Source organism: Triturus cristatus, chromosome 1_2 (genome assembly GCF_964204655.1).
Source record: "Triturus cristatus chromosome 1_2, aTriCri1.1, whole genome shotgun sequence".
Taxonomy (NCBI): Eukaryota; Metazoa; Chordata; class Amphibia; order Caudata; family Salamandridae; genus Triturus; species Triturus cristatus.
The window spans coordinates 1,008,738,506-1,008,763,557 of NC_140580.1; the positions used below are offsets into that span (position 1 = coordinate 1,008,738,506).

Genomic DNA, 25,052 nt, shown 5'->3' on the forward strand with positions numbered 1-25,052 from the left:
TATTCCTAGGTCAACTTTCTTAATGTCTCCAAGATGTCTTTTTGCAAACCAGACAATTACGCTGTCTGGTAGGCTGCGACCTAAAAAAGACTCTTAGAGACCCGCTTATTTTCTGTTGAGTCCACTACCTTCATGCCTTTCAGGTCAGGGGTACTATCAGCAGTGCCCAAGGGGTCAAAGGCACACCAGTTGTAGCATTCCCTCCATCTGGCTGCCCCTAATTGACCTTCAAGCCCAAGCTCCCTACTTACACTATATCCTGTGATGGGCCACACCCTAGCATGAAGTTTTCTCTAATACCCAATCTTTTTTTTCTTACATTTCTTTAATGGTTTGAATGTGAAAAGAAACCAACAATGTACACGTACCACAATGATTAAGCAGTACATTGTAGATCCATATTTAAAGTTAAGTAGTAAAACATCAAGCCGTAGAAGGGAGGAGGAGAAGGAGAATGTAGTTAAGGGTGCCTCCATAAAGGTACAAAGATAGACTGTTCTGCCATGCCTTAACAGTATTCAACAGTTTAGTAGCAGTCTAGATGCTAAGTCTCATGAAGCAGTATATAGCATTTATGGCCGGTGCTTCGCACAATGTGCAATTGCGTGAAAGACTGTCTTCAAGGTACAGTAAGTATACATGAAGCACCCACAGAAAAACAAGAACAGGGAGCGAACCATCCCTGGGTGGCTGTCATATTACCCTGGGGACCACAGTAAATAATCAACAAATAACGAATATCAGCATTTTTCAATGGCAGAGGAGGAGGGGGAACATTCTAGGAATTCCCACTAGAAGAACCTGGTGAAGTGCAAAGCTGTTACCGTCCCATACAGTTTAGGGGGAAAGTGTAGCAACGGCTGTGGTCTTTACAAACCCAACCTAGTGAGCCCTTGTGTCGTGGAACTTACCCCAGATCTCCTCAAATTGTGGAAGTCTGCCAATAATTAATTGTAGGTATTGTTTTTTAGAAAGATGCCATTTCAGACATGGCTTCTAACCATGCTCGATAGGAGGGGACTTTGTCAGTTTGCTAATGTTTTAAAATCCTCATTTTGACAACTCCCTACAGAGGTAGCCACCCATTGCATGAAGTGAGAGGGCAAGTCTGGGAGGTCCCTCATATTATGGAGAAGAGCTAAGGATGCCGCCAACATGCCATGGACCAAGAGCTTAGCTTTCATACAAGCCCATATTTGACTCCAGTAATTGTGCACATGTGGTCAAGCCCGTAAAATATGCTCTATGTCACAATCTGGCGTGTTAAATCTCCAGCAGTTGGAGTCAGGACTTAAGTTGGCTCTATGAAGTCTAGCAGGCGACCAATGCCATCTATGTAGCAACTTAAAGGGGCCATACTTTAGCGGGATTCTTGCAGCCCTTTGTTATAACCAGATAATGTAGCTTCCCATTCTTTGTCTTGTAACTGAAAGTGCTCCTTCCACGACTGATGTAACTTGTTAGATGTGGAGGTGAAGAATCAATCAATATGGAGTGGAGACCTGCTATAGTGTAAGCTTTCCACCTCTGTACATAGTTTACTATGGGTGATTGAGGCAGTACAGTATTAGGCTGGTCGAGGAGGCATGGGACAATTGTATATATATCCAGTGTTGTGAGTGCAGTAGTCCGTGTTCCTGCTGTAGTTCGGGAAATGTTTTCAGTCAAACACCTATAGGCAAATTGTCAAGATGTAGGATTTGTACCTGTCTCTGTAGTGCCCAGCTGATCTCGTCATTGTCTATAACAATCGCCTCATTTCGCTAGATCGGTACTCTAAAATGGAGATATGCTGTAGCGGTCGGTCAGTGACGTGTACTGCCTTATACACATAGTGGGAGGTTGAGATCACTGGATTCGAGAGTGCTAAATCACGTGGGCAGTTTGTGTAATACGCCGCCAGATCCCCCATGACGAGGAAGGTATGGGTTTCCATTGTTACCCAGTCTGGGGTTTCTCAATGAGTCTTAATTATGTAAATCGATTGCGATAACCAGCGAACCAACCAGTAACTTTCCATGTGGGGCATACAGAGCCCCCCTGTAGGAGCTGTAGAATATAGTTTAGAGCTCTCCATAGCCTTGGTTTTGTGGCACCTCATACAAAAACGGGTATCAATTATTGATTTTCTTCAACAGTGTGCGAAGGATCAATAGTGGGAGCGCCCCAAAAATGTAATTGAAGCACAGAGCCATATTCATTTTAATTACCTGCACTTTTCCCCACAATGGAAGGTTCAAAGCAGTCCATTTCTGGAAATCCGCCTTCATTTTGTCCATTAAAGGAAGGATGTTGTCATGTACCATGCCCCTAATGAGGAGAATGCCAAGGCAGTTCAGGTTTTCAGTCTTCCAATGAAAAGGTTGGGAGTTTATGGAAGGTCGCAGTGTGGAATTGGTGAGTGGCATGGCTTCACATATTGCCCAATTTATTTTATAGCCTGAAAAACTCGAAAAGATATCGATCAAGGCCATCAGATTATTCGTCGATTTGAGAGGATGAGCCAAAGTAAGCACGATGTAATCTGCATAGTAAATATTTACGAGTTTCCCCACTGATGTCAGTACCCCTTTGATGCTGTCTGCAATGGCTATTGGTTTCAAGGCTAATATGAAGAGGAGTGGGGAAAGGGGTCAGCCTTGCCTCATCCTGCGGTGAACTGGGAAGTAGGGGGAAGTATGTCCCCAGCTAGTAACCTAGCTAGTGTCTTGCTTTCGCCCTTCAGATAATACAGAATTTCGGCGAAGCAGGAGACATAACACAATAAAAACAACACCTTTAGAAAAGGGTTGTATTTTACAAAATGCAAGGACTCTCTCTCTTTTAGAATAAGGCTTGGGGTTTTATTTTACACAATGCTCTCTAACAGAAAGGCTTTCCCAGATGCCAAATGGCGAGCATTAAAATACACAAAGAGTTTATATGCAAGCAATAATAACACACTTGGTAAACATAACAGCTAAATGCATGAATAATACTGATGAATAAACAAGCAGCAAATAATATGAGATAAGACTCAAGCAAATATACTGAGACGTCCTGCAAGAGATCAGAAAGATATATATACATCAAATGATTACTTTGGATGTGCACCTCAACTCACTCACACATCACAAAGCAAACACCTCAAATGATCAAAGCCACTGACAAAACATCACAATGGCAATAACCAAAACTCAACCCTTCAAATGACCACAGCCCCTGGAACCACACTAGTCAAAACTCAATACTTCACCTGGTGCAAACACTGCGTCTCAGCCCACTCCTGACTGGGGAAGTTAAACAGCCGTGGTTGAGAGCCTCAGCAACCAGGGTTCCACGCTCGGAAGTAGACGCGTCCATCCCAGTTCGGATTCCAAACTCCCAGTTTCTAAGTCAACAACCCTCAGCTTTATAATCTCAAAACACACTAGAAGGTTCGAGAGAGACCTCCCCCCATGCCAGAAGAATCTTACCAGAACTGGCCAGCTTCCAAGCAAGCATTCCAATGGCAGGAAGGAGTTCCCACGTCCCCTCCTCCAAATCTCACATGTTCCAGCCTTTAACTTGACGAAGCTCACAAAGCCTTCCGGGTACATTAAACAATCTCTCACAAAAACAATCCTTGAACGTGATTAACCCAAACAACTTGCAAGCGCTGCTCTGCACGCAGAAAAAGCTGAAGCAAGGCAGAGTCAGAATTCAGGATGACATGGTGCCATGTCAAAGCCAATAGTAAGAACTTCATAATTCTCATCAATGTACAACACAATGCACAAGTGTGCACAACTGCTAATAGATTCACATACTTCATCTCTGAATGTCCTATAGCATCACATACTTTATCTCTCAATGTACAACACCGCGCACATGTGTGCATCACTGCCCACAACACTGCACTACGAGACCAAAAAGTACATTCCACATCTCTCTCTCCCTCTCATGCTTTCAAATGCACATCCTACACATTCTTTTCTTGGCAAGGCTGTTCTACTCCATGACAGCTCCCACTGAAAGACTGCAAGATTACAAGAAAGAAACTTTTAAGAGAAACAGGGCATATACAGGACGTTGTACATTCAGGCTAGGATAAAATAACACACTAAAGTCAGTTAAAATAATGGTAGTCAAAGGTCATCGCAGGCTGTCAGACCACAAGAGTGCCTCTAGCACTACACCGTCGCAGTGGGAGTGCAGTAGATGCTTTTAACCAGTGTGAGAAAATTGGCTCCTATAGCCATCCTTTCCTGAGTTCTAAACGTATATCACCATTCCATTTTGTCAAAGGCCTTTTCAGCATCTAGGGAGAGAAGAACCTGTTCATGAAGGTCATCTGTCACATGCCAAAGAATGTTTGAGAGAGTATGGAGATGATTAGTGGACGAGTGACCTGGTTTAAACCCTCCCAGAGCAGAGAGGACTAACTTGGGGACAGTTGTTTCAAGGTGATTGGACAGGACATTCACCATGATCTTGATATGGGTGTTAATGAGCAAGATGGGCTTATAATTAGAACATTCCAGGGGATCCCTTCCTGGTTTGGGAATCAGAGATATCTTGGCTCTGGTAAATTCAGCCCTCAGGTAACTTTCCTCCAATGCCTCCCGAAACATTGAAGATAGTAGTGGAATTGTCTACTGTTTAGTGAATTTATCAAATCCAGCAGGGAATCTGTCATCCCTTAGAGCTTTATTATAGGCCATTTCTTCAATAACCTGATCAATCTCCTCATCGGTAATTAGTTTGTCTAGGCTTTTCAAGTGGTCCCTTGAAAAGGTAGGGACAGGTAGGCACGGACAAACTCAGTTTCTGCAGTGTCATCTAGGCGGTCATCCATAGTATAGAGGGGTTCCTAGAAAGAGTGGAAATCTTCCAAGACTTCCACCAGGTTAGTCAGTAAGCCCCCCCTTTTTGTCATGCATTACTTGTATAGTCCTACTGGACTCCCGTAGGTGAAGTTGAGCAGCTAATAGCCTGCCCGCTTTTTCTCCACGTTCAAAATGGTGTTGGGGCAAGCAGCCGCGCTTGCTGCAGGTAAGAGCAGTGGGGCGGTGGGGCCAGGTGAGGGGGATTTCGAGAGACAACCACGAGGGAAAATTACATAAAAAATTACTTTTCCCTTGTGGTCGTTTCTCAAAATCTCCCCTCACCTGGCACCGCCTCTCTTATCTGCAGCAGCCGCGGCTGGGGTCAAGTGAAACAGCAACTTTTTTGCCGATGTCGTTTGCTGTTCATTCAGCACCATTTTCACCTGAAGTAAGCATCATAGTAATGTCGTTGTGGGAGTCACAGAGTATGCAGAATCCAACCCCTGCACCTGCAATTCCAGTAATATTCTGTCAAAAGCGATTTCCTCTTGCCTGCACTCCATCTCTCATTAGAGTCTCCTTTAAATATGCCTTGTTGCACTCCCTAGGGTCTGTGGCTAAAACACTGAGCCCTTATCATCATGGAGGAATTGTTCTACATGTTGTTGCAGACAAGCTCTAGCGTGAGGGTCCTAGTAATTGGAGGTATTCAGGCGCCAGGAGGTGCTCACGAGTGGAATCGCCCCTAGACACGGTTGAAGTGTAATGAGGTCTTGGTCTGAGGGCCCATTAGGGATTATGTGCCCGTAATTGGGGGTTGCTAAAAAATAATTTGAGTACGGACGTTATAGGGACATGATGTAAAAATATAATCTCTGTCATGGGGGTGTAGAAGTCTCCACGGATTAGTCAAGGCATTATCTGAAATTCGATCTTGCAATACGGTCCGGTCTTGGTTGTGTCGGAGATCCGGATTCCCAGATCTGTCCCGGATGGGGTCTATAGTGACATTCCAATCTCCTCTCAATATGACTTCAGTCTTACCAAAGAAGGTGAAAAGTCTGTTCAATTTGGACAGGAAGGTAGATTTTCTTCCAAAGGGCTGTACACAGAACCCACAATTACACATGTTTTGTATATGCTGAGTTTGGCAAATATGTAACAGCTTTCTGGGTTTGTACAGGCCTGTAATACTCAAACTGGTAGAGATTTATGTGGTAAAATCGTCACACCACTCTTTCGGTGCGTTGATGGGGCACTGTTAGCAGGGGGCTAGCGTGTTGTGATTTACGCACCCAATCTCTACAAAGTTACGCTCCTTCCACAGGTGTCAGATGCGTTTCGTAGAGGAGGGCAATGTCAACCTGTAGGAAAGTAGGATCTGCTTTTATGGTTTCCCCCACTTTTTGCTTGGTGCAATGTTGTTTCTGACTAGTCTGACTGGGATCCTGCTAATCAGGACCCCAGTCTCTGTGCTTTCTCCACTAAATTGGTTATGGTGAGTACTTGGGTACATCCCAGATTGGCTACTGGTGTACACCTAGAAGTCCCTAGTACATGGTACTAAAGTACCCATGGCATAGGTACAACAGGGATCTCCAATAGGCTGCAGCATGTATTATGCCACCCATGAGAGACCACTCAAATTGTGACTACGGGCCTGCAATTTCAGCCGGTGTAAGCTGGTGCTAGCACCACTTACGACAGATATAGGTTACCCTATATCTGAGGTCACTGCACTTAAAACCTATAAGTCACCCCTAAGGCAGGCCTTTCAATCCTGAAGGCAGGGTGCTCGGTTCTAAGTGTGAGGGTGGCCCTGCATGAGCATGACACCCCTATAACGTTTGGAGTCCCAGACAGCACGACATGGCTGTTGCCACCCAGAGATACGATTCTGCCCTCCTGCTGCTGAGCCAAGCTCAAGCAGGGTAAGGCAGAACAATAGGTATCCTGTACAGGGAGGTGTGACCACCTCCCAGAAAGGGTTTAGTGTATTGGGGCCGTGTGGGAGCCCCAGCCAGCGCCACTGATACTGCTTGAAGGGCTCATTTGGTGCCTTCCTTTCATAGACTAGTTCAAACCAGCTCAGGTAGCCGTTGGCTCCCGCTCTTGCGTGAAACTGGACAAAGGACATGGGATTATCCTCGCCATTGTCCGACCACTCCCCTGGGAGGGAACCCTGAATCGTCCCAACCCCTTTCCTTAGGGTTCTTAAGGGCTTACCTGTAGATGGGTCCCTAGATTCGTCGTGAAACAAGATTCATTTCAAGACACCACTTCTTCTTCGACCATCTGGGCACGCTGGACTTTGTCTTTGATTTCTGCAGGCACCCCTACTTGCTTGGGGCCTGCCCTGACTCCCCTACTTGTGGTGAGTCACCTGGACCTTGCTGGTCCCGACACTGCACCTTCTTCGCTTTCCACATTGTTTGCAGTTGCCAAGGCTTGTTGGTGCTCCTGACGGGCACCGACCCCTCAACTCTCGACATCCGACGTGGGACAACTCGTGAACAGCTGCAGGTCTTCCACAGAGTCGCCTGGTCCTCACAGCTGCAGCTCCAAGGTCACTGTCCACTATGCTGCAACACCCAGCATAAGTGAGCATTCGTCTTCCGTGCCTCCTGGTCACTCCTGAGTGGCATAGACTCTGTCCCCTCTGTTTGCAGGTACTTCTCATCTTGAATCCACCTTTGGGTTCACCCGGACACTTTCTCCTTCTCCAGCAGCTGCATGTTCCTGAAGTTCTCCATTGAGTTTGATGGCGGTTTCTAACGCCACTTCACACCTATGCACCCGGCTTCCCTGGTGTAGATATCCTGGTCCCTAGTGTATCCACGGGTGGAGTGGCTCTCCAACCTTCTGTGTTCCACTGGGTTTCTTCAGGGTCCATTGGGATGGGTCCTTCTTTAAAATGGCAACTGTGACTTACCCGTTGACTTGTATTGAGTACGCAGTCATATTCCCACATTGCACACGACCTCCGCGGTGTTCCTAGATACTCACCTTGGGTTGTTCCTTGGGTCCCCAGTACCACTGCGTCTTCTGGATATAGTCTTGACTTGAGTCGAGGTTCGCATAGCACTATTTTAGTATATGGTTTGGTCTCCCCCTGGCAACCACTGTGTATTCATGCTACTTACCTGTTTTTATTGCAAAGTATTGTGTGCATTTTGTATATCTCCGGGTAGGATATATCTGTATGTGTTGGTGAGTGTCCTATAATAAATACATATTTTATAAATACACTGTGTGGTTCTTTTCCACGTAATCAAGACCAATAAGATTATGTTCTGGTGAAACAAGCTGCTATACACTCCTTCTGGACTACGCCTGAAGGCTGCTATCCACATCTACCACTTAGAGAGCTTTCTAAGGTTGTCTCAGACCACTTAAATCACCATAAGTGTTGTCTGGATTAGTGCAGGGTGCCCACTTACATAAATGAGCATCATATACTAAGCCAGCTTCTCACACCGGCCGATGTTGACCTAGAAAGGTGAGACTTTCTATACGCTTTAAGCCATTATAAGCCATTGACGTTGAGACATGGCACTGTCGTATGATAGGTCTTGATACAGTAATGTCTCCTTGATCAGTTTGGGTGCAAGAAATAGCCTGCCCGCGATGAGAGATGCGCAGGGAATGAGGTATACATGGGAGAGAAATGTGTGCGTACTGGGGAATGATGTAGAAATGTGACTACAGCAAATGGCCTATGGTCCCAGGAGGAGCAGCGGAAAGGGAGTGGGGTGATCTTGTGTGGTGGTTACAGGGAGGAGATCTCAAGGGCAGCAAATGAGGAGAGTAGCTTGTCGATGTGCTGCAACTGTAGGTTGGGGGTATGTGGGGAGCCTAACTGAAGGGAAGGAGGTGCGTGGTGCCCACCTGGATACGTTCAAAACACAGGAGTAGCTTTATGGGCCTTAAACATTTATGAGTATGTGGTAGAGGGTTTATGCCAATGGAAGGGCCGGGGGCAGGGCAATTATACCACAGTTTCTGTCAAGAAGGCCATATTGGATCATCAATTAGGGTGTAAGATTGTTAAGATCAACTCTTGGGACCCCTCCCTTGTACAACCAGCTCCCCCACCATTGCCACCCCAGAGCATCCTACCACTGATCCTACCTGCTATCCAAAAATCAAAAACAAAGGGGGTGGTGTGGGGGCTGGTGGTAGGCACGGGGGATCGCCACCCTCCTCTGCAGGTATGTGCAAATCCTAAAGCAGCAGGGCTTTCAGAGGTAGTGAAACAACATGTCCATGTTAGGGAGAGAGCAGTGAGGGTTCAGAACAAGGCGAAAGGTCCTTTCATGAGAGGAGGCTAGTCACATCTTAATAGGGGATGTTGATTTGTCTCTGGGTTTTCTTTGTGTCCATTGTCTTGGTTTTCCTCCCTGTACCCACATGCGTTACTGTTTCCCACCAAAGTCTCTTCTGCTAGTCCAAACAGGGTGGTGTGTCTGACTGCTTAACTGAGATAGTCATAGGTTCTTGTGTTACGGGCATCGCCTCCATGTCCGTGCTGTCCATTGCATCAAGAAACCCCTCAAGATCTTCTGGTTCATCATATTCCGTGGTGCACCCATGAAAAGTAAGAGGTTGTAGTGCCAGGAAATATTTTTGTTAGGCACAGAAATCTGCTTGGGAGTACACTTGGTTGTTTTCAAACTGGCGTGGACCATGAGTTTTTGCGGTCATGATTCTACAGGCTTTCAGTGTCTGTCACAACAAAGGAGTATGTGACGCGGGGAATCGACTTTAGTGTTGTGGGATCGTACCCTGTGTGCTTGGTGGAATTCCAGTTGCTGGTCAAAAATAATATTCAACAATTTGGAAATCACAGTACTCAGAGAGAGGGCATGTCGAGCGTCTCTGCCTGTTCCAGGATTCCAGATATGCGCACATTATCCCTCATACTGTGGTCCTCCAATTCCACCACTTTTTTTGTGTAGCCTCTATAGGTCAGGCCCCCAGTCAGGTTGCGCATTGAGATGTCGTTCAGTCTCCCTCACTCTGCCTTCTGGAGACTCCACCAGCGCCTCAAAATTGGTAATGTCTTGTTGTAGGGATTAGTCCGCCACCACATTGTCGAGCACCACCGCGTTCACAGTGCCTATTGAGAAGTTAATATTCGCCACTTCTTACAGCAGGGTCGCCAAAGCTGTATCCTGGATTTCTGGGGTGGCTGCCATAACTGTGGGAGGTTTTGTCTTGGGGCAATTGGCCACCGCTTCTGAGAAGAGGAGCTAGCACATGTGTTTTATCTTCGATATATGCAAGTATGTCAAGAGGAAGCAGGGGGTGTCCAGGGAGGCATAATGGAGGCTAGAGATGTCACCATAGGAGTCTAAAGCAGTATGTTCCTACTAGAAACCAGATCAACAAAACCACCCTGAGAGTAGAACGTGTACCACGAACCATATGGCCCTGGGGCAATCTCAAGGTAAGGGAGTAGACGTCATCATTTGGAGGAGATAGGCAGTAGAGAGTTCCCAGTCTCCATCCGCATTTCGGCTACTGGTCCAGTGGGGTGCGGAGGCCAGGAAATCCATAAATCCCACTTTCGGGACAATCATGACACCCAGGGCAAAGTGAGATGGTAGAGGTCCCTCAGAGCTTTCAGGTCAATCACATGTTTGTTGATCTGAACCCATTCCAAGATCGACACCAGTAATCTTTTGGTGAAATCCTCTTTCTATGGGCACCGTTGCGCCTATTCTGGATGAGACCCTTGGGGTAGCAGAGTGCCCCAACCTACCTCCTTGGTTTGAAGAGCAGCGGCAGGCAGTCTCAAGGGCAGCAATAGTGTCAGGGGCAGCGAGGTTCTGTGAAAGAGAAAGCGCCACCATCCCCGTCATGCTAGAGAGATCAAGGTAGCGCCACAGACCACGTCAACGATAAGGCAATGCAAAGTCCTTCTACGCCTGGGTAATGAGGGTGTAGAGACTAGTGGGATTGGGGTCCTCACAGCCCCTCAGAGCAGTCCTTCAGGCCCTGGTGCTGTCCCCTGGCACCAATGGAAATGGCCGCTTACCGCCTGTAGCTGGGTGGGATGTTGGCAGTGGCCACGCGCACGGCTCGCGCGGGGGGGGGGGGACACGCAATGGGGAGGTGGGGAGGAGGGGCCGCAGGCTGCAATGTAGATTTAAAATAAATAATAATACTGACCTTGCCGCTGCCGGGTCCTGCTTCTCTGCTCTTGCTCTCCTGCTTCCGACTCCAGGAACAGGAAGCAAGCAGCCAGGCTCCCTCCCCTAAGCCAATCAAAACGCTGCAATGCAGAGTTGCGATTGGTCTGGGCGACATGACACAACGCTCAGCCAGGGGCTGGAGGGGTGGGTATGTTCTCCATTCAGGCTGTAGAGGGCCGACCAAACAGTCATTGCGCACTTAGGAGTGGGCAAACGACTCCTCTCTTGCTTTGCATCCCAGCCCCCTCACACAAGCTGCCACAGCAGGAGGACAAAATAAAATGATAATAACATTACATTATTATCATTTTATTTTTTCCTTTCCTATCCTGCTTGAAGGCAGTGGGGCGACGCTCCTCTGCCCTAGCGGATGGACCGCCACTGGATGTTGGGCGGGCCGAGCTGCGTTACCTAGTTGGTCATAGCGGCCACGTGTCTCATTTGCTGCAGCCACTAAATTGTGGGTGCAAAGGTGCCTGGGCAAGCACCGTTGTAAGCCCAGGGCCCAGCACCTCCTCTGGAGCATCAGTGAAGTGCGGTCATTGTACCTCGGGCTCAAGGCATGCCCCCCCCCATACTCCCTCTCCATGTAATCATCCATAACCGGTGTTTTTTCTTTTCACACCCTTCCCATAGTTTCATGCCTCCTTCTACCTGCATGCCCTGTATACTCTCTCCATGCTTGCCTGCAGGTCACTATTCACACTTCACATGTTCTCTTTCTGCTTATGTTTCTCCAGATGCTGAATCTCTTTGTTGCTGTCATCATGGACAATTTTGAGTACCTAACTCGCGATTCATCCATCCTGGGTCCTCATCACCTTGACGAGTTTATTCGAGTTTGGGCAGAGTATGACCCTGCGGCCTGGTATGTAGAATATGTGCACTGAAGGTGCTGGTCTTGCAATGATAGAGGGTGGGCGAGAGGAGCACAGGTTTAAAGACCAAACTGTACAGACAGTAGTATACAGCGAAATCATGTCTGTAGCAGAATAAACAGAGCTCTGCAGTTAAAGGGGATGATTTATACTGTGGAATGGGGTTTGCTGGTTCACCACGATGATAGAAGCCATGGCCTCAGCCCACCTGGATGTGGACTATACATCTTTTTTGGAGATCCCCACCACCTTAGTGCAGATCACCTAGCTGTGAAGGGAGCTGCTGCTGCTGCAGCAGCTCCCTTTACAGCACTGCAGGATTGCTGAGTAGATGCCATCTTTAAAGTGCTTGCACAGAAAACTTTTTTATTTGGAGAAAACGAATTCCCAAAGCACAAGTTTGTTTTCTCATAACCAAAAGCCTATGGCCCTGACACACAGGGAGTTTTCTTCCTTCTCATGGAGGCCATTTTGTAATTTACCTTACTGTGTCCGCCAAATATTGCACGGTGGACACCAACACATGTAACCGGTGACAATGTGGGGTGAACATCACCGTGACCTGGTGACCCTTTGGTAGACGGCTCACCATGTCGGAGACTTAAAAAGGCGGAGCCAGCAGAGGCTCAGCCAGTGTAAACCTGGTGCTTTCTCCAACTCTAAATAGACACGGGAAACTGCAAGTTTATTGGGCTGGGAGTTCCACCATTTTATAGTGGTGCGCCCACTCTGTCAAATTCTAAATAAATACCCAAGCCTCTTAACATCCCTATGCAGCTGGCAATGGGATACAAAAGTTGAGAGAGTAAATCAAGTAGCTGCTCTACATAACAGAGTTCAAACCAACCTTCCAGTATCCAGCTATTCCTCGATGCAATCTGCTGTGCAGTAACATTCTCCAATTTTTCCATTTCATTGACCAAGGACGACCATTTTAATCCACCTGTTCAGACCAGAGATGCAAAACGCCTGCCGTGCCTATCAACACTGTAATTCACAGTACACTGTTACAATGGTCTTGAGCAGCTGTGAGACATCCAGAAGGGGGATTCTGGATTTGTCTCATGACCAGGGCTCATGGAAAGTATGGTAGCTTGACCTGCATGGAAGCCCAAAGCAAGCTTCAAGACAATCCCAACTTTGAGTCCAGACCTGGCCTTTGAGGATAAACCAGAAGAGCACACCTGCCCAGCAAGTCATTGTCACTATCAGCAGATAAAATCCCTTCAGTGTGAGACATTTCACTTTACTGTCATTGAAGGGAATTTTTAGGAAGTATCTATCAGGAATATAAAGTGAGATGGAGGGGGTTCACTTAATGGCTGTAGCAAACACCTGAAAGGTCGGCTTTCTTGGCCCTCAGTAGCTGCCAGCCCTATTCTGTATTCACCGTGAATGCTGGTGGCAGCTACTGCACTCTTTATGCGGCTACCGCCAGCTGGATTGGCACATCACTGTCTGAGAATTGAGTCAGAAAAGTGTCCAGAGCTAGGTGAGCTGCCAGTTGGAGGATCAGTGACTCTATGAAGGTGGCCCTAAGTATACCTATCCCTCCTAAGTTTACCTAGCCCTAACTGCAGCTCCACATCCATGCACGGTGGCATTGGTCATCATTAGTTTGGGTAGGCACAAAAAAAAACTCAGTTGATGAGATTTGAGTGGCACATCCGCCATTACAGCAACTGTTAATTTCCTCCAGTGACCATAATCCTGTTTTCATACACCCACAATGCTCACCTAGAATGTTGTAGCAGGTGTTGGACCAGGGGATCCATGTGTAACCGAAACCATGGCATTACGAAGGTATAAGTACATTGCGGGGAGACATAAAAGCCACAGCTATTATTCATAATGCATTAGCAATATACTGGAGACACCAGTAGAGATCTATTCAGCAACCCATGGTCAAGATAACATCCTATAGTTTAGGAAAAAGTTGTGCATGATTAGAAACTGACTAACTGTCCTTTGTCCTCAGGCAGGAAGGGGTTACAAACAGGCCAGAACCTGACAGCAATGGAGCAGAGCAACTCATAGGGCCTAATTACGAGTCTAGCGGGAAACGATTATCCTAAGATTTAATAAAAAGTTGTGTATGATTAGAAACTGTCTAACTGACCTTTGTCCTCAGGCTGGAAGGGGTTAGAAACAGGCCAGAACCTGACATCAATGGAGCAAAGCAACTAATTACGCGTCTGGCGGTCTGAGGACTGCCAGACTTGGGGGATGCGGCAGTGGCAGTCCAGCAACTGCCACGCCAGTAGTCTGACCGCCTAAATATAACTTTGGTGGTTGGACTGACGTTGCACCGCTACATTCGCCAGGGAACCGCAGTTTCCTGGCTTTAGCGCAGCAGTCAGGGGCTCAGCAATATGCTGGTGGTGCCGATGCGGCACCACCATGCATATTACGAGTTTAAGGACCGCCTGAGGCTGCATGCAGGGGGGCACAACATGTGCCCCCCTGTGTACATGTGCCCCAGCTCCTGCACAGCATTGACTTTACAGTCCATGCCATGCAGGAACTGTTTTTGGCGTTCCTATTGTGGTACCCATTTTCAGAGGCACTGTCGTGGAACCACCAAAGAAAGCCCACCAGACACGAGGAAACTCGTAATGTGGCCGGCGGTGTGCACATAGGTTTCGAGGTGCAGGAGCAGGCCGCCAGCGTGGCCGTCCGCTCCCGCACCGCCAAACTCGTAATCATGCCCCTATTGTTGATCCCTGCCTGGTAATCTCTAGTTTCCAATCCTCTAAAGCTGCTTCCTCCCTCGCATGATAAAAAAAGGACTCAGCATCACTCCTGTACAGGTTCATAGGCACAGTCAGGACTGCTGCAGACCCCTTAAGTAGGAAATAAGGAATGCTTAGGAGGCTCTTCCCCTTAAAGGATTTAGACAGAAGTCTACCATTGCTTGACAGGCAACATCTCATCCACAGCTGGATGAGGAAGGATTACAACCCAACCCTGACCTTAGGACCGCCCCAAAAAACCTGGACATGGCTCTTATTCTTAAACGCCTCAAAGAAGCAGCTTCTCCGTCTTATCTCCCGAAATAGTGTTTGGCCAGAGAAAGTCTGCCGAGAAAGCAGTTCTTTTGTTCTCTGCTCACCTTAAATGCCTGAGATGGAAATATCTCTGGCTTCTGATGCCAGTGCGGTTAGTTACTCACAGATGGCCAAAAAGAAACATCAGGTAACATGCATCTTGTCTAAGAGTCAAATCTGGTCAAACTTTGCTAAAAATACCCTCCTTGCATGAAGGGCAGTAGACAGACATGATTTTTTTTTAACCACGGTCTAGGAAACATGACTTTATTGTCTCTCTAAATGCAAGCACTGTGCAACACTCATTTAGGAGAAAGTGGCTTCACTCACTCATCATTCCACTGCACTACGGCAGATCCCACAAAGAGAAGCATGTAGGACATTTTGGGATACGTGGATGTCTTGAACAACAAGAACCCCTATGTTGGTGCAATTTGTTATATCATTGAAAATTCTTGCTTTCTTCTTTTGGTACAACACAATCCATCCATCTCCAGAACCTCTTAAATGTCCACTATGTCCCTTGGACAAAGCCTTGCTAAAACAGGTATGTGTGCCTGCTGCTTCATTTGTGGTTGAAGGTGGTGTTGGGGGAAGGAGCTCTCACACTGCTCTTCGCACACAAATGACCCAGTGCCGCTGCGCCGTCATAACTTCATCAGTGCAAACAAGAGGTGATCAGAAGCCACAGGACCAGGAGGGCAGAATGTTAGTGACCGAAATGTGTTCCCATGATTTAATGATGCATCATTGCCATCTTGAAACGCCAAGATTTCCAACCAATAAGAGTGTATGAGTCACCAGTCGTTACAATCTCCCACTGGTCATTTATAGTCAATGACATATATTCTGGGTGTGGGCCATTGGTGTGTCTCTCAATGAAGTAATAAAGATTTTGGCTCAAATGTGAACAAATAGGCGTTGCATGAACACTAATGTTTTTTTTTTTAAAGTGCACCCTGCAGGTGACTGATTCAGTAATTTCTATAAACGCCATGCAATCTCCCTTAATGAACATATTTTCTCATAATTATACAGTTTTATTGAATGTTTCTAGAAGGAAAGAGGTGACATTCCTGCTTGTGATGCCTGCAAACTTTGTTGTGCAATTCAGACAGGGTAGCCCAAGGACTAGCCGAACGAGTGAATGATTTTCCTTTGTTTTTCCTCGTAATGTATGTTTTTTTTTCCTTATAGTTGTTTGTTGGATTTGCTTCTGTTTTTAACTTATTGTATCTTTTATGGCTGTGTTCACTGCCGGATAAAGATTGTTTATTATTATTATAGTTGTTTATAAAATTTTTAAAATAGAGATCTCCAATATTGATGCCCGTGTCTGTGTAGAACCTTCCCCTCTGCTTTATCGCTTCCTCAGGACCTTTGGTTTTGCTTCTCCAAAGTGGTTCACAGAGCACCCTCACTTTTCTCCAAATGCTAAGCATGCTATGAGCTAGCAGGCACCGTGGCATTCAGCAGTAGTTGAGCCATTCTGGTGCAATGTGACATCTTACAAACCCTAAACCTTTCCGCAGTTAACCATGGCTGCTAAGGCACAGCCTGCTTAGCATTATTTTTATGAGCTCATAAAATGCTTACTCTTTAGAACAGAGCAAGAAACCCTGCTTTTTAAGACATACTAACATTGAATGAATTTTAAGACATAATAGTGGATTATTTCAAGATAGGAAAATGTTATCCTTCGCCCAGTACATGTGCATTATTGTTATTGGAAAGTTTAGATCATCTTTAAAACTGTTGAAAATGTTAGTTTATGTTTCTCAGCATTTTCCATAATGTGCCATCGTTTCGTTCCTGTGGTATAAGGCAGAGAGCAGGGGATGATGGCTCGAATGTGAGGGCGAGAAATGTTTGACCTAATTATAAAAGCTCTTCCTTAACTGTTAATACATTGACAATCAGTCGCAATCTCGAGTTTAATAGTATCGCGAAGTAGACATCCCAAGTCAAAAATCTCCATTAACTAAAATAATGAATAACTAATATAAAGAGTTGACAAAATAGATTGCATTTACATTTGAGTAAATGCAGGTTTGAACCGAATTGAGATTTAAAGCATTAAGGCAAAGGGATTATGATGCAAGCTATAAGGGTCAGGAGACATTGGTTGTTTGAGAAATAATGTGAATTTATACCTGCACCCTTGAAAAATATCAGTCATTTTCACACTTTAATTTTGCAACTCGATACTATTAAATTCGAGATCAGAACATAGAGCCAAGATTGTTGCCTTTTCCTGGTCTTCACATCCTCTTGGTACGAGGTTGAGAGGAGCACTCATCACGTTTGGGGGCTAAAGTTTATCAATTTATTTCCATTATTGTGGCGGCCATATTTGCAGGGAGGATGAGCGCTGTGTTGGGTTGGGTTGTTCCTTGTTGTGTTACACCCTGTACCGTTCTCTTTCCAGTTGCCGGATTCATTATAAGGATATGTACAGTCTCTTACGCTTCATTGCTCCGCCTCTGGGCTTGGGAAAGCAGTGCCCGCCTAGGGTGGCCTACAAGGTTTGGCATTTCAAGAGTATAGCCCAGCTCTTTGTATGCAAGCTGGGAATGAACTGCCAATGGAATCATTGGCTAGCCTGCGCCTGAGTGCGAATGAGATGCACATATTCCCTCGACCTGTGCCCCCTTTCCAATTCCCTGCCCCGCTTACAGGGCATAGGCACTGCTTATGAGACTGAAGCCTTTGACCTTTGATTCAGGTATTTGCTTCCTGTATACAAGAAATGCAGTTTTTTTTAAATAGACATTAAATCATTTGAGTGTACAAAGGCATTGACCTCTCTTTCCAGAGTTCCAGAGTTTTGAGTTATATATCTTGCATTCAGTGCCTTTCTGAAAATGAGAAGTTTGTATGGGCTAGAAGAGCAGAAGAAATATTCGAAGAGGTCTCTTCCTATAGAGAATGTCATTGGAGTATCCTCCATTGGGCTCACTTTCTGTATTCATTGGTTTCCTATGGGCTGAGAGTGTCAAACATTTATCTTTCTCTCACTTTCTTTCTTTTTCTCTCGCTCTCTCTATCTTTTTTACTCTCTCTTTCTGTAGTAGATTGCTCACACAGTTTATTGTGTAAAAATCATAATATCTTGGTCGAAATATCGATCTTCAGAAATTTCGACTTTACAATACCAATTACCACTATATCCTCAAGGTAAACAGATGTGTGAGTTAACAATACTAAATCTATACTTTCCTACAGTTCGTACCTTGACAATAGATATTGTGGTAGTTGAAACAGTGGATTTGATAATTTTTTAGCTTGATGTTTTCGACCAAAATATTGTGACACATAACCTGGGCTAGGTGTGACCCTAAAACCTTCTATTACTGCAGAAGATGTTTTTTCCTAGACTGTTGTCACTGATGGCAGTAGATTTACTTGAACTAAGTGTGTAATTGGAGTTCTCTCCTTGGCAAAGAGTGAGTTGGTAGGGGACAAATGAGCCCTTCCTGCGGAAAACAGATTACTATGGCCTAGCTGTGTTGTTCATAGAGTTTGCTCCCTGCAGACAATATGTCTCCATTGTCCTGGCAATGTCCTTAGAGCAGCTCCCTCCATGTAGATATTGGGTTGCCAATGCCCTGGGCATGTACTAAGAGCACTGGTCCCACGGATGTTTGGTTTCTATTGACCTGTGCATGTCTGTAAAGCTCTTGCTGCAGGTACCGGATTTCCTTTAACCTTGGCATGTCCATAGATCTCTCATCTTACAGACATTCTATTGACCTGGGCTTGTCCTTAAAGCACTCTTCCTGCAGATAGTAGGTTTCTGTTAGCCTGCAGATGCAACTAGAGCTATATTCCTGCTGATAATAAGTTTCCAGTAGCCTGGGAATGTTCTATATAGCTCTCTTTCTACAGACAGCAGATTTCTAATGGCTTGGACATGTTTTTAAAACTGCTGTTAGTGTTATTGGCCCAGCATGTCCTTTCTTCCCTCAAACTATGGGTTTTGAAGAGCTGTGGACCTGCTAAGAGGTCTCTCATCACAGAGTGGCTTTCCATGATTGGTGATTCCACCATTTCTTTTCAGTTGTGCAGCATACATTGTCTCTTAATGTATTCGCTGCTTTACCAGGCTGGCAGCCGCATCACTGACACAATATCGGAATCAACAGTATCGTGTAACAAAAATATTGTGTCAAAAATATTGTTTACAAAATTATTGCTTCCCTATTCTTATAATAGTCAGTATCCTCTTCTTCGCTATCGTTATCTTCACCTTCTTCTTTCTCTCCTGCACCTTATTCTGCTTTACTGCCTCTTCTTTGCCTTCTCCAACGTCTTTACCATCTTAAACTTTGGATACTCTATCTGATTTTTCTCCTTCTCCCTCTTCTCCATAGTCACCTTTAGCATTCACCCTCTCTGCCTCCCTTTCTTTCTCCTCAGTCTTCTTCCGCTTCTTTTCCTTTTCGCTCTTGCTCTATTTATACCTCTCCTCCCTCAACTTATTTCCCTTGCTGCCTCCCTCTTTTGTGTCTTGCTTCTTCTTCTCCATCTTGTTCACCTTCACCACATCATTCTCCACCATCTTTACTTTTACCATATCTACAAACCACTGCTTCTCTTTCAGTTTCTTCTACTTTTATTGTATGAGTTTGGAAATGGATGCTAAAACAGGCTTCATGGGATACAGTCATAGGAAACCAAACACAAGAAGAAAGAAAAAACAATCCATGTCCTCTGGAGACTGCCTTCTTTATTTTCATCAACTTTGAAACTGACAGTAAGGCCATGTCTGTTACTGTCTGCTCAACATCTTACCCCCCTCCCTTATTGTCTCTGCCTATCTTTGGATCTAACTAGCTGTTCTCTCTCCATAGCTTGAGACCAGCCTACATGTTCCTGTTTATGTATGTATTTATGTGTTTCATAATGCACTAGCATGTGACAAGCCGGGTAGGAGTATAAAGAATAAGTTATTATGATGTTCATGTAGTTTAGGCCTCAACTGTGGTATAATAGTTTATGGAAGTGCAAATTGAGGTAAGCTGGGTAACTGAATTAGCTTTGATAGATTATAGAAGAAAAGGCTGATCTCTAATTCATGACAGCAGAGATGAACCCTTAGAGGTAAGAAAGATTTTGAGATTTACTGCAAACAAGTCATGCTATGCCCCAGGAAGTCCTTGTTATACCAGAAGCAAACACTTGAATCAGAGACCACTTCTAGTTGCATAATTCTGCCTTATGCCATTTCTTGCCTTTCCTTCCCCAAAAGCATGATGAAATAATGCTTGACATGAGTGTTTGAAAAAGGAAAAAGAAAACTCCTTCTCTGCCAACCTTTCCATCCCAAGCTGGTTCTGTGAACCCACATTGACCTGCAAAAAAGGGATGAAGGAGAAGGAACTGCTGCCGCTATAACATCACCACATTTTCCTTTATGGGTGTTTTTTTGTGAAATGCAAAAAAAAGATGAATTAACCATAATTTGTTTTCTTGTCTGCTTTCCCCCTTTCCCACTTTTGCTCTCTTTGTGTGTGTATGTGTGTGGATGGATGTGGTCTTTTCTGTCTGCCTACCCCACTTGCTCTTGCCTCCATCCCCTACGGTACCACAGCGGGCGAATCGGGTACAGTGACATGCAGGAGATGTTGCGGCACATGTCCCCTCCTCTAGGCCTGGGGAAGAAATGCCCTGCCAGAGTGGCCTATAAGGTAGACCTTCCCCTCTCCTTTGGCTCAGCCTCCCCCTCTTCAATTGTTTCTCGGCTACTAACAGGGGCTTCCTCTGTCCAGTGGTGTACCTTGTCTCCGTGGTTGTCCTTAGTGCTTTTTCTCTTTCTTCTGGTGCTTCTATACCTTCCCCAGTGAGTCTCAATATTTTGGTGGTTGAAGTGATTTGCACTATTGTTGTTTTAATGTTTCCTTGGTGCAGTACTGTACATGCGACTATTTTGTTGACTCTCCTCTAGTCCTTGTGTCTCAATGTCCCTTTTATATGGTGCTAAGTGATAACAGCAAAGCCTTTGTGACACTTCTTTTCTATTGCTGACCCACAGTACTTTCTCTATGCCTTTGAGCATATCAGGTGACGTATATGTGTATGCCTCTGTTTTTATTTACTCACACTATAAGCTCAGAGTGTGATGCAAGCTTTGTGCTGCATAGATATTCTAATTACACAAGTAAGAGGTAGGAGACAACGCTCTGCCCCACACAGATTACAGTGACACAAGCCAAACAGAGAACACTGCTTATTCAATTTGTTTATTTATTCAAAATGACATTGGAAAGGATCTCCACGGATCCTCATTGCAACTTCAACAAACACCAGCCTTTGACTACAGCCTATGAAATACTGAATCATCATAAAATGAGCTCTTCTATAGGTGAAAACTAACAATGACAGAACCAACATTACATACGCATACCATTATATGCACCCACAGAGTTGATCTGCACATTTGTTGTCAGAAAAAAGGTTTTAATTGGTTCTTCTTGTCCAGTATTAAAGATGGGCATCCAAGCAAAACATTGGTCAAATGCTGAGCTCTCCATAGTACAAGTACAATCTCTTACTGTGACATTATTGCAAGCCCCTGGCCACATCCAACAGGGAGGCCACCTGCCCGAAAATGTATTTTAAAAAATCTGAATGCATGCTGAAGATTAGTGTGTAAATGAAAATGTGGAGAGTCCATTTTAGCACCTTCACAAACATAAGTACAATGTTATAACATCTCAGTGTTTAAAACCATGATTAAAATTTCATTCACGAACATTACTTTTTTAACAACTCATATAGAGTCATTGAGAGAATGTCTTCTATAATAGTGTTAATGTCCTTCAGTGCTAAAGTAAATCATGCTTGACGCCCTCTACATACACTTCCTGCAGATAAAGCTTTATATATGTCCTGCACGTGTCTTCAGTGACCATTGGTCATTTACACCAAAATCTAGTTTACAGAGTTTACAACGAGGCACGTCATAGACCTGCAAAGTAGTTGAATGGGAGCTTTTGTCCCCTATACTGCTTTCAGTAACGTAAATCATATATGAATATACGACTAGAGGGAGGTCCCTGCTCCTCGGAGTTTGCAGAGCTACAGTTCAGAAGGAGAGAACTATCTTCTTGCCCCACAAAGCTCACAGGAGCACAGCCTGACTTACACATACATTAGAGGTGACACACGTATTGGCTTTCTTTTCTCACTACGTCTTTCTGTCTGTTTTTTTTTTTTTTTATCACAGATTAAGCAGGCAGTCCTGTTTTTCAGATTGTCTTTTTATGTAGCCATGTCCTTTATGTGCTGCTGATTGTGGAGATAAGTGTGTGACTTCATGCAGGTGTTTGTGCTTCATTCAGGGTGTGCCAGTGTTAGAATCCATTGCGCTGTGCATATGCACACTTAATGTCTGGTTTCTGTCATTGTGTGTGGTGTGTCAGAAGGAGTAGTAAATGTGCTCCTACCAGCCTCAGGGGAGGAAACCTCTGCCCTTTCCATCCTCCTGGTGGTCAAATAATACACACTCACTTGAGAATGTAACTTTAGTTTAACAAAGCAGAGAGCTCAGAGCTAACATCCAATAGTATTTACCAGGTCGAATGTATTGATTTAAGTCTCTCTACCTCATCCTGCCCCAAAGATTAAGATTTTAAGACAACATTTTGGCAAACAAATTCTACACTAACTCTAACAGAAGGCTTAAAATGTTTGTTAACAAAAGATACATTTATATATGAGAATCACAGATTCGGTCAACAAGGAGGTCTCCCAGCAAAGTAATATTATTAAACGTTGCTAAGCGAAGGCAAGACACACACATATATAGTAGTCTACAAACAGGTGTTAAAGGGCATTTCCTGGTTTCATGAAACGAAGGGAGCGCACAGGTGCCAGAGATCTCGAGACAGGAAGAGGACCTTCAGTTATAACGAGAAGCTGAGCTTTTCCGGCTGAGCAAACAAACCAACACTTTCTCTTGTCAACAGCCAGATGTGGAAGAGAGGCTTTAAGCATCATATTCAGTCATTTCCACAGTAATCATGAGCAGTTAAACATGGCTGTAGCAGTTGCAGCTACACTAAGATAATGGGTTTCTTCGACAATATTTTACTCCATACTCTTGGAAGCTGGTAGTAACTTGACGTTCATTGAGTAGACTTTTAATTCCTATTTCCAGTGGAAATACTTTTAGGGGAGTAATATTGAACTACAGCTATTTCAGAATTCTTACCATGTATACTTTTTGAAGCTAGCAATTCACTTTTAAAATGTACTGTCAAATCCCCCATCAGATTAAGGATAATAGTGTTGCTAATGCCTCTACTCTGGCAATATTAGTGGTGGGTAAAAAACAGAGGGCAGACCTCAGCATTTGTGTTATTTTTGGTGCCTAGATTGGTATGTCCTATTTTATGGAGCAACACAGGATGTTACTACCCTTACGTGTCGCCCTGCTATTGCATAGTTCTTCATGTCCGGAGTAAGTGTTCTTGGACAGGTTCCAGCACAAATTTGTAAGGGAGAACTTGTAACGGCTTGACGTTGAAGCTCCCATCTGTGACCTGTTATACCTGTTAACGTTAGCAAAAATGTTGTTCTACCAAAACTAAAGATCCCTTACACAGAGCTACACTACATTTGTTCTATGGTATTTTTAAAAATAACAATTAAATGGCAAACGTATGCCTGAATAAAATAATATGCAGTCTGCAGTTTGTAATCTTTTGGCCGAAAAATATTTGCTGAAATGAAAAACATTTAGTTTAAAATGAATTTGCTTTTAAACCCTGAAAAAGGGCTGAAAAGTCTGACTTTTTTTTCTATGAATAAATCCAAATTAGAGACTCCCGAATTATTCTACGACTGACATTAAAATAGTTTATTTTACTTTTCTAAAAGAATATTGTTGACCAACGATCAGATCATTTTAGAGGTGATGGTCAAACTAAAATGTTTGTCTAAAGCACTAAGTAATGTACAGAGTACATATTCAAGTTCTAACAAATTGTTTTCAACATGACGATCCGCATCAAGGAATAGACCTAGATGCATGAAAACCACATTCTCCTAACATTTAGTAGATTTAAAACTTTTCCACATGACCATCTTCATCCTATGTAGCTCACGGACTCCCTGTTATTAGTGGTTTACCCCAGGATTAAGGTGATGGAAAGTTGCAAGAGCAAATACAACTATCAACTTTGCATATATATTTGACATTTCGCCAACTTCACGATTTCCAAAATTTTAAATAAAGCAGTGCGGACAAAAAGGGGACAGTAGGAAAACTCTGCCTCGTGAGGGCAGTGGGCGACTGCTACCGGTTATTACCCATGTAATTGGCAGAACTTTTCATAGCAGGGAATCAGCAGTGGACATCCGTCAGCAGCATCTCTTGCCCACTGCTGGCCTGAGTGGCAGTGAATTAAACCCTTCCTCTGACAGTCTGTGCCCTTCCGCTTGCAGGGGTATGGCGCTTGGGGGAGATTGAACTTTGCCTGATGCGAAGTCAGTAAACCGCGCCCGCTTTCGCGAAGGGCCGTGTTTTCTGGCTTCACGGCAATGGTTATGTCTTAGCACTACCCTGGGAACAAGTAAAAATAAGTCCATGCACATTTGCTGGGAGGAAGAGTCACACTACTATTTAGGGTTATAACAAAAGTGCTGTATTCAGCAAGAAAAACTTATAAAGCACAGCTCAAAATTCAAGATGTAAGACGTATAATATAAGAAACCAGAAAGAAACTTAGCAACTCTAATAAAAAGAGTGAGTGATTTAAAATCTGATAAGTGAAAGGAAGGAGAACTTTGAAACAGAAGTGCGAAGGTGCAGGTGGGGCCCACCAGCACTCCTTTTGGGGGACCAACACTTATTTTTCCTCATCAGACATTCGCCCAGGGTAAAAGAGAGAAAAACAAAATAGAGGGAAAGAAACAGGGCCAGGAGAAGGGTAAAACTGTGACAAGGGAGAAAGCAAAGATCATAAAGAACCTGAAAGAGTGAGATAAAGAGGCAGGGATTGGTTGCTAGTGCATGAAAGACACATGAGGTGGAATCAAGGCTACGTAGCCTTTGTATTCGCCAATCCCAGCATTCATAGTGCTGGCCATGGGCTTCTGAGCAAAACGTTGGGTCCTTACACTTATTGTTTCACCAAT

The 25,052-nt window shown here is 44.6% G+C and overlaps 1 protein-coding gene across 1 annotated transcript in view; it reads left to right on the top strand.

Moving 5' to 3' along the window:
• Window positions 1–25,052, top strand: part of CACNA1B (calcium voltage-gated channel subunit alpha1 B) — a 1,044,174-nt gene that overhangs the window by 937,491 nt on the left and 81,631 nt on the right. Inside the window, exons 37-38 of the mRNA XM_085611669.1 lie at window positions 11,725–11,852; window positions 20,503–20,599. Coding sequence (XP_085467795.1) covers window positions 11,725–11,852; window positions 20,503–20,599 — 225 coding nt within the window. The remainder of the gene's footprint in view (window positions 1–11,724; window positions 11,853–20,502; window positions 20,600–25,052) is intronic.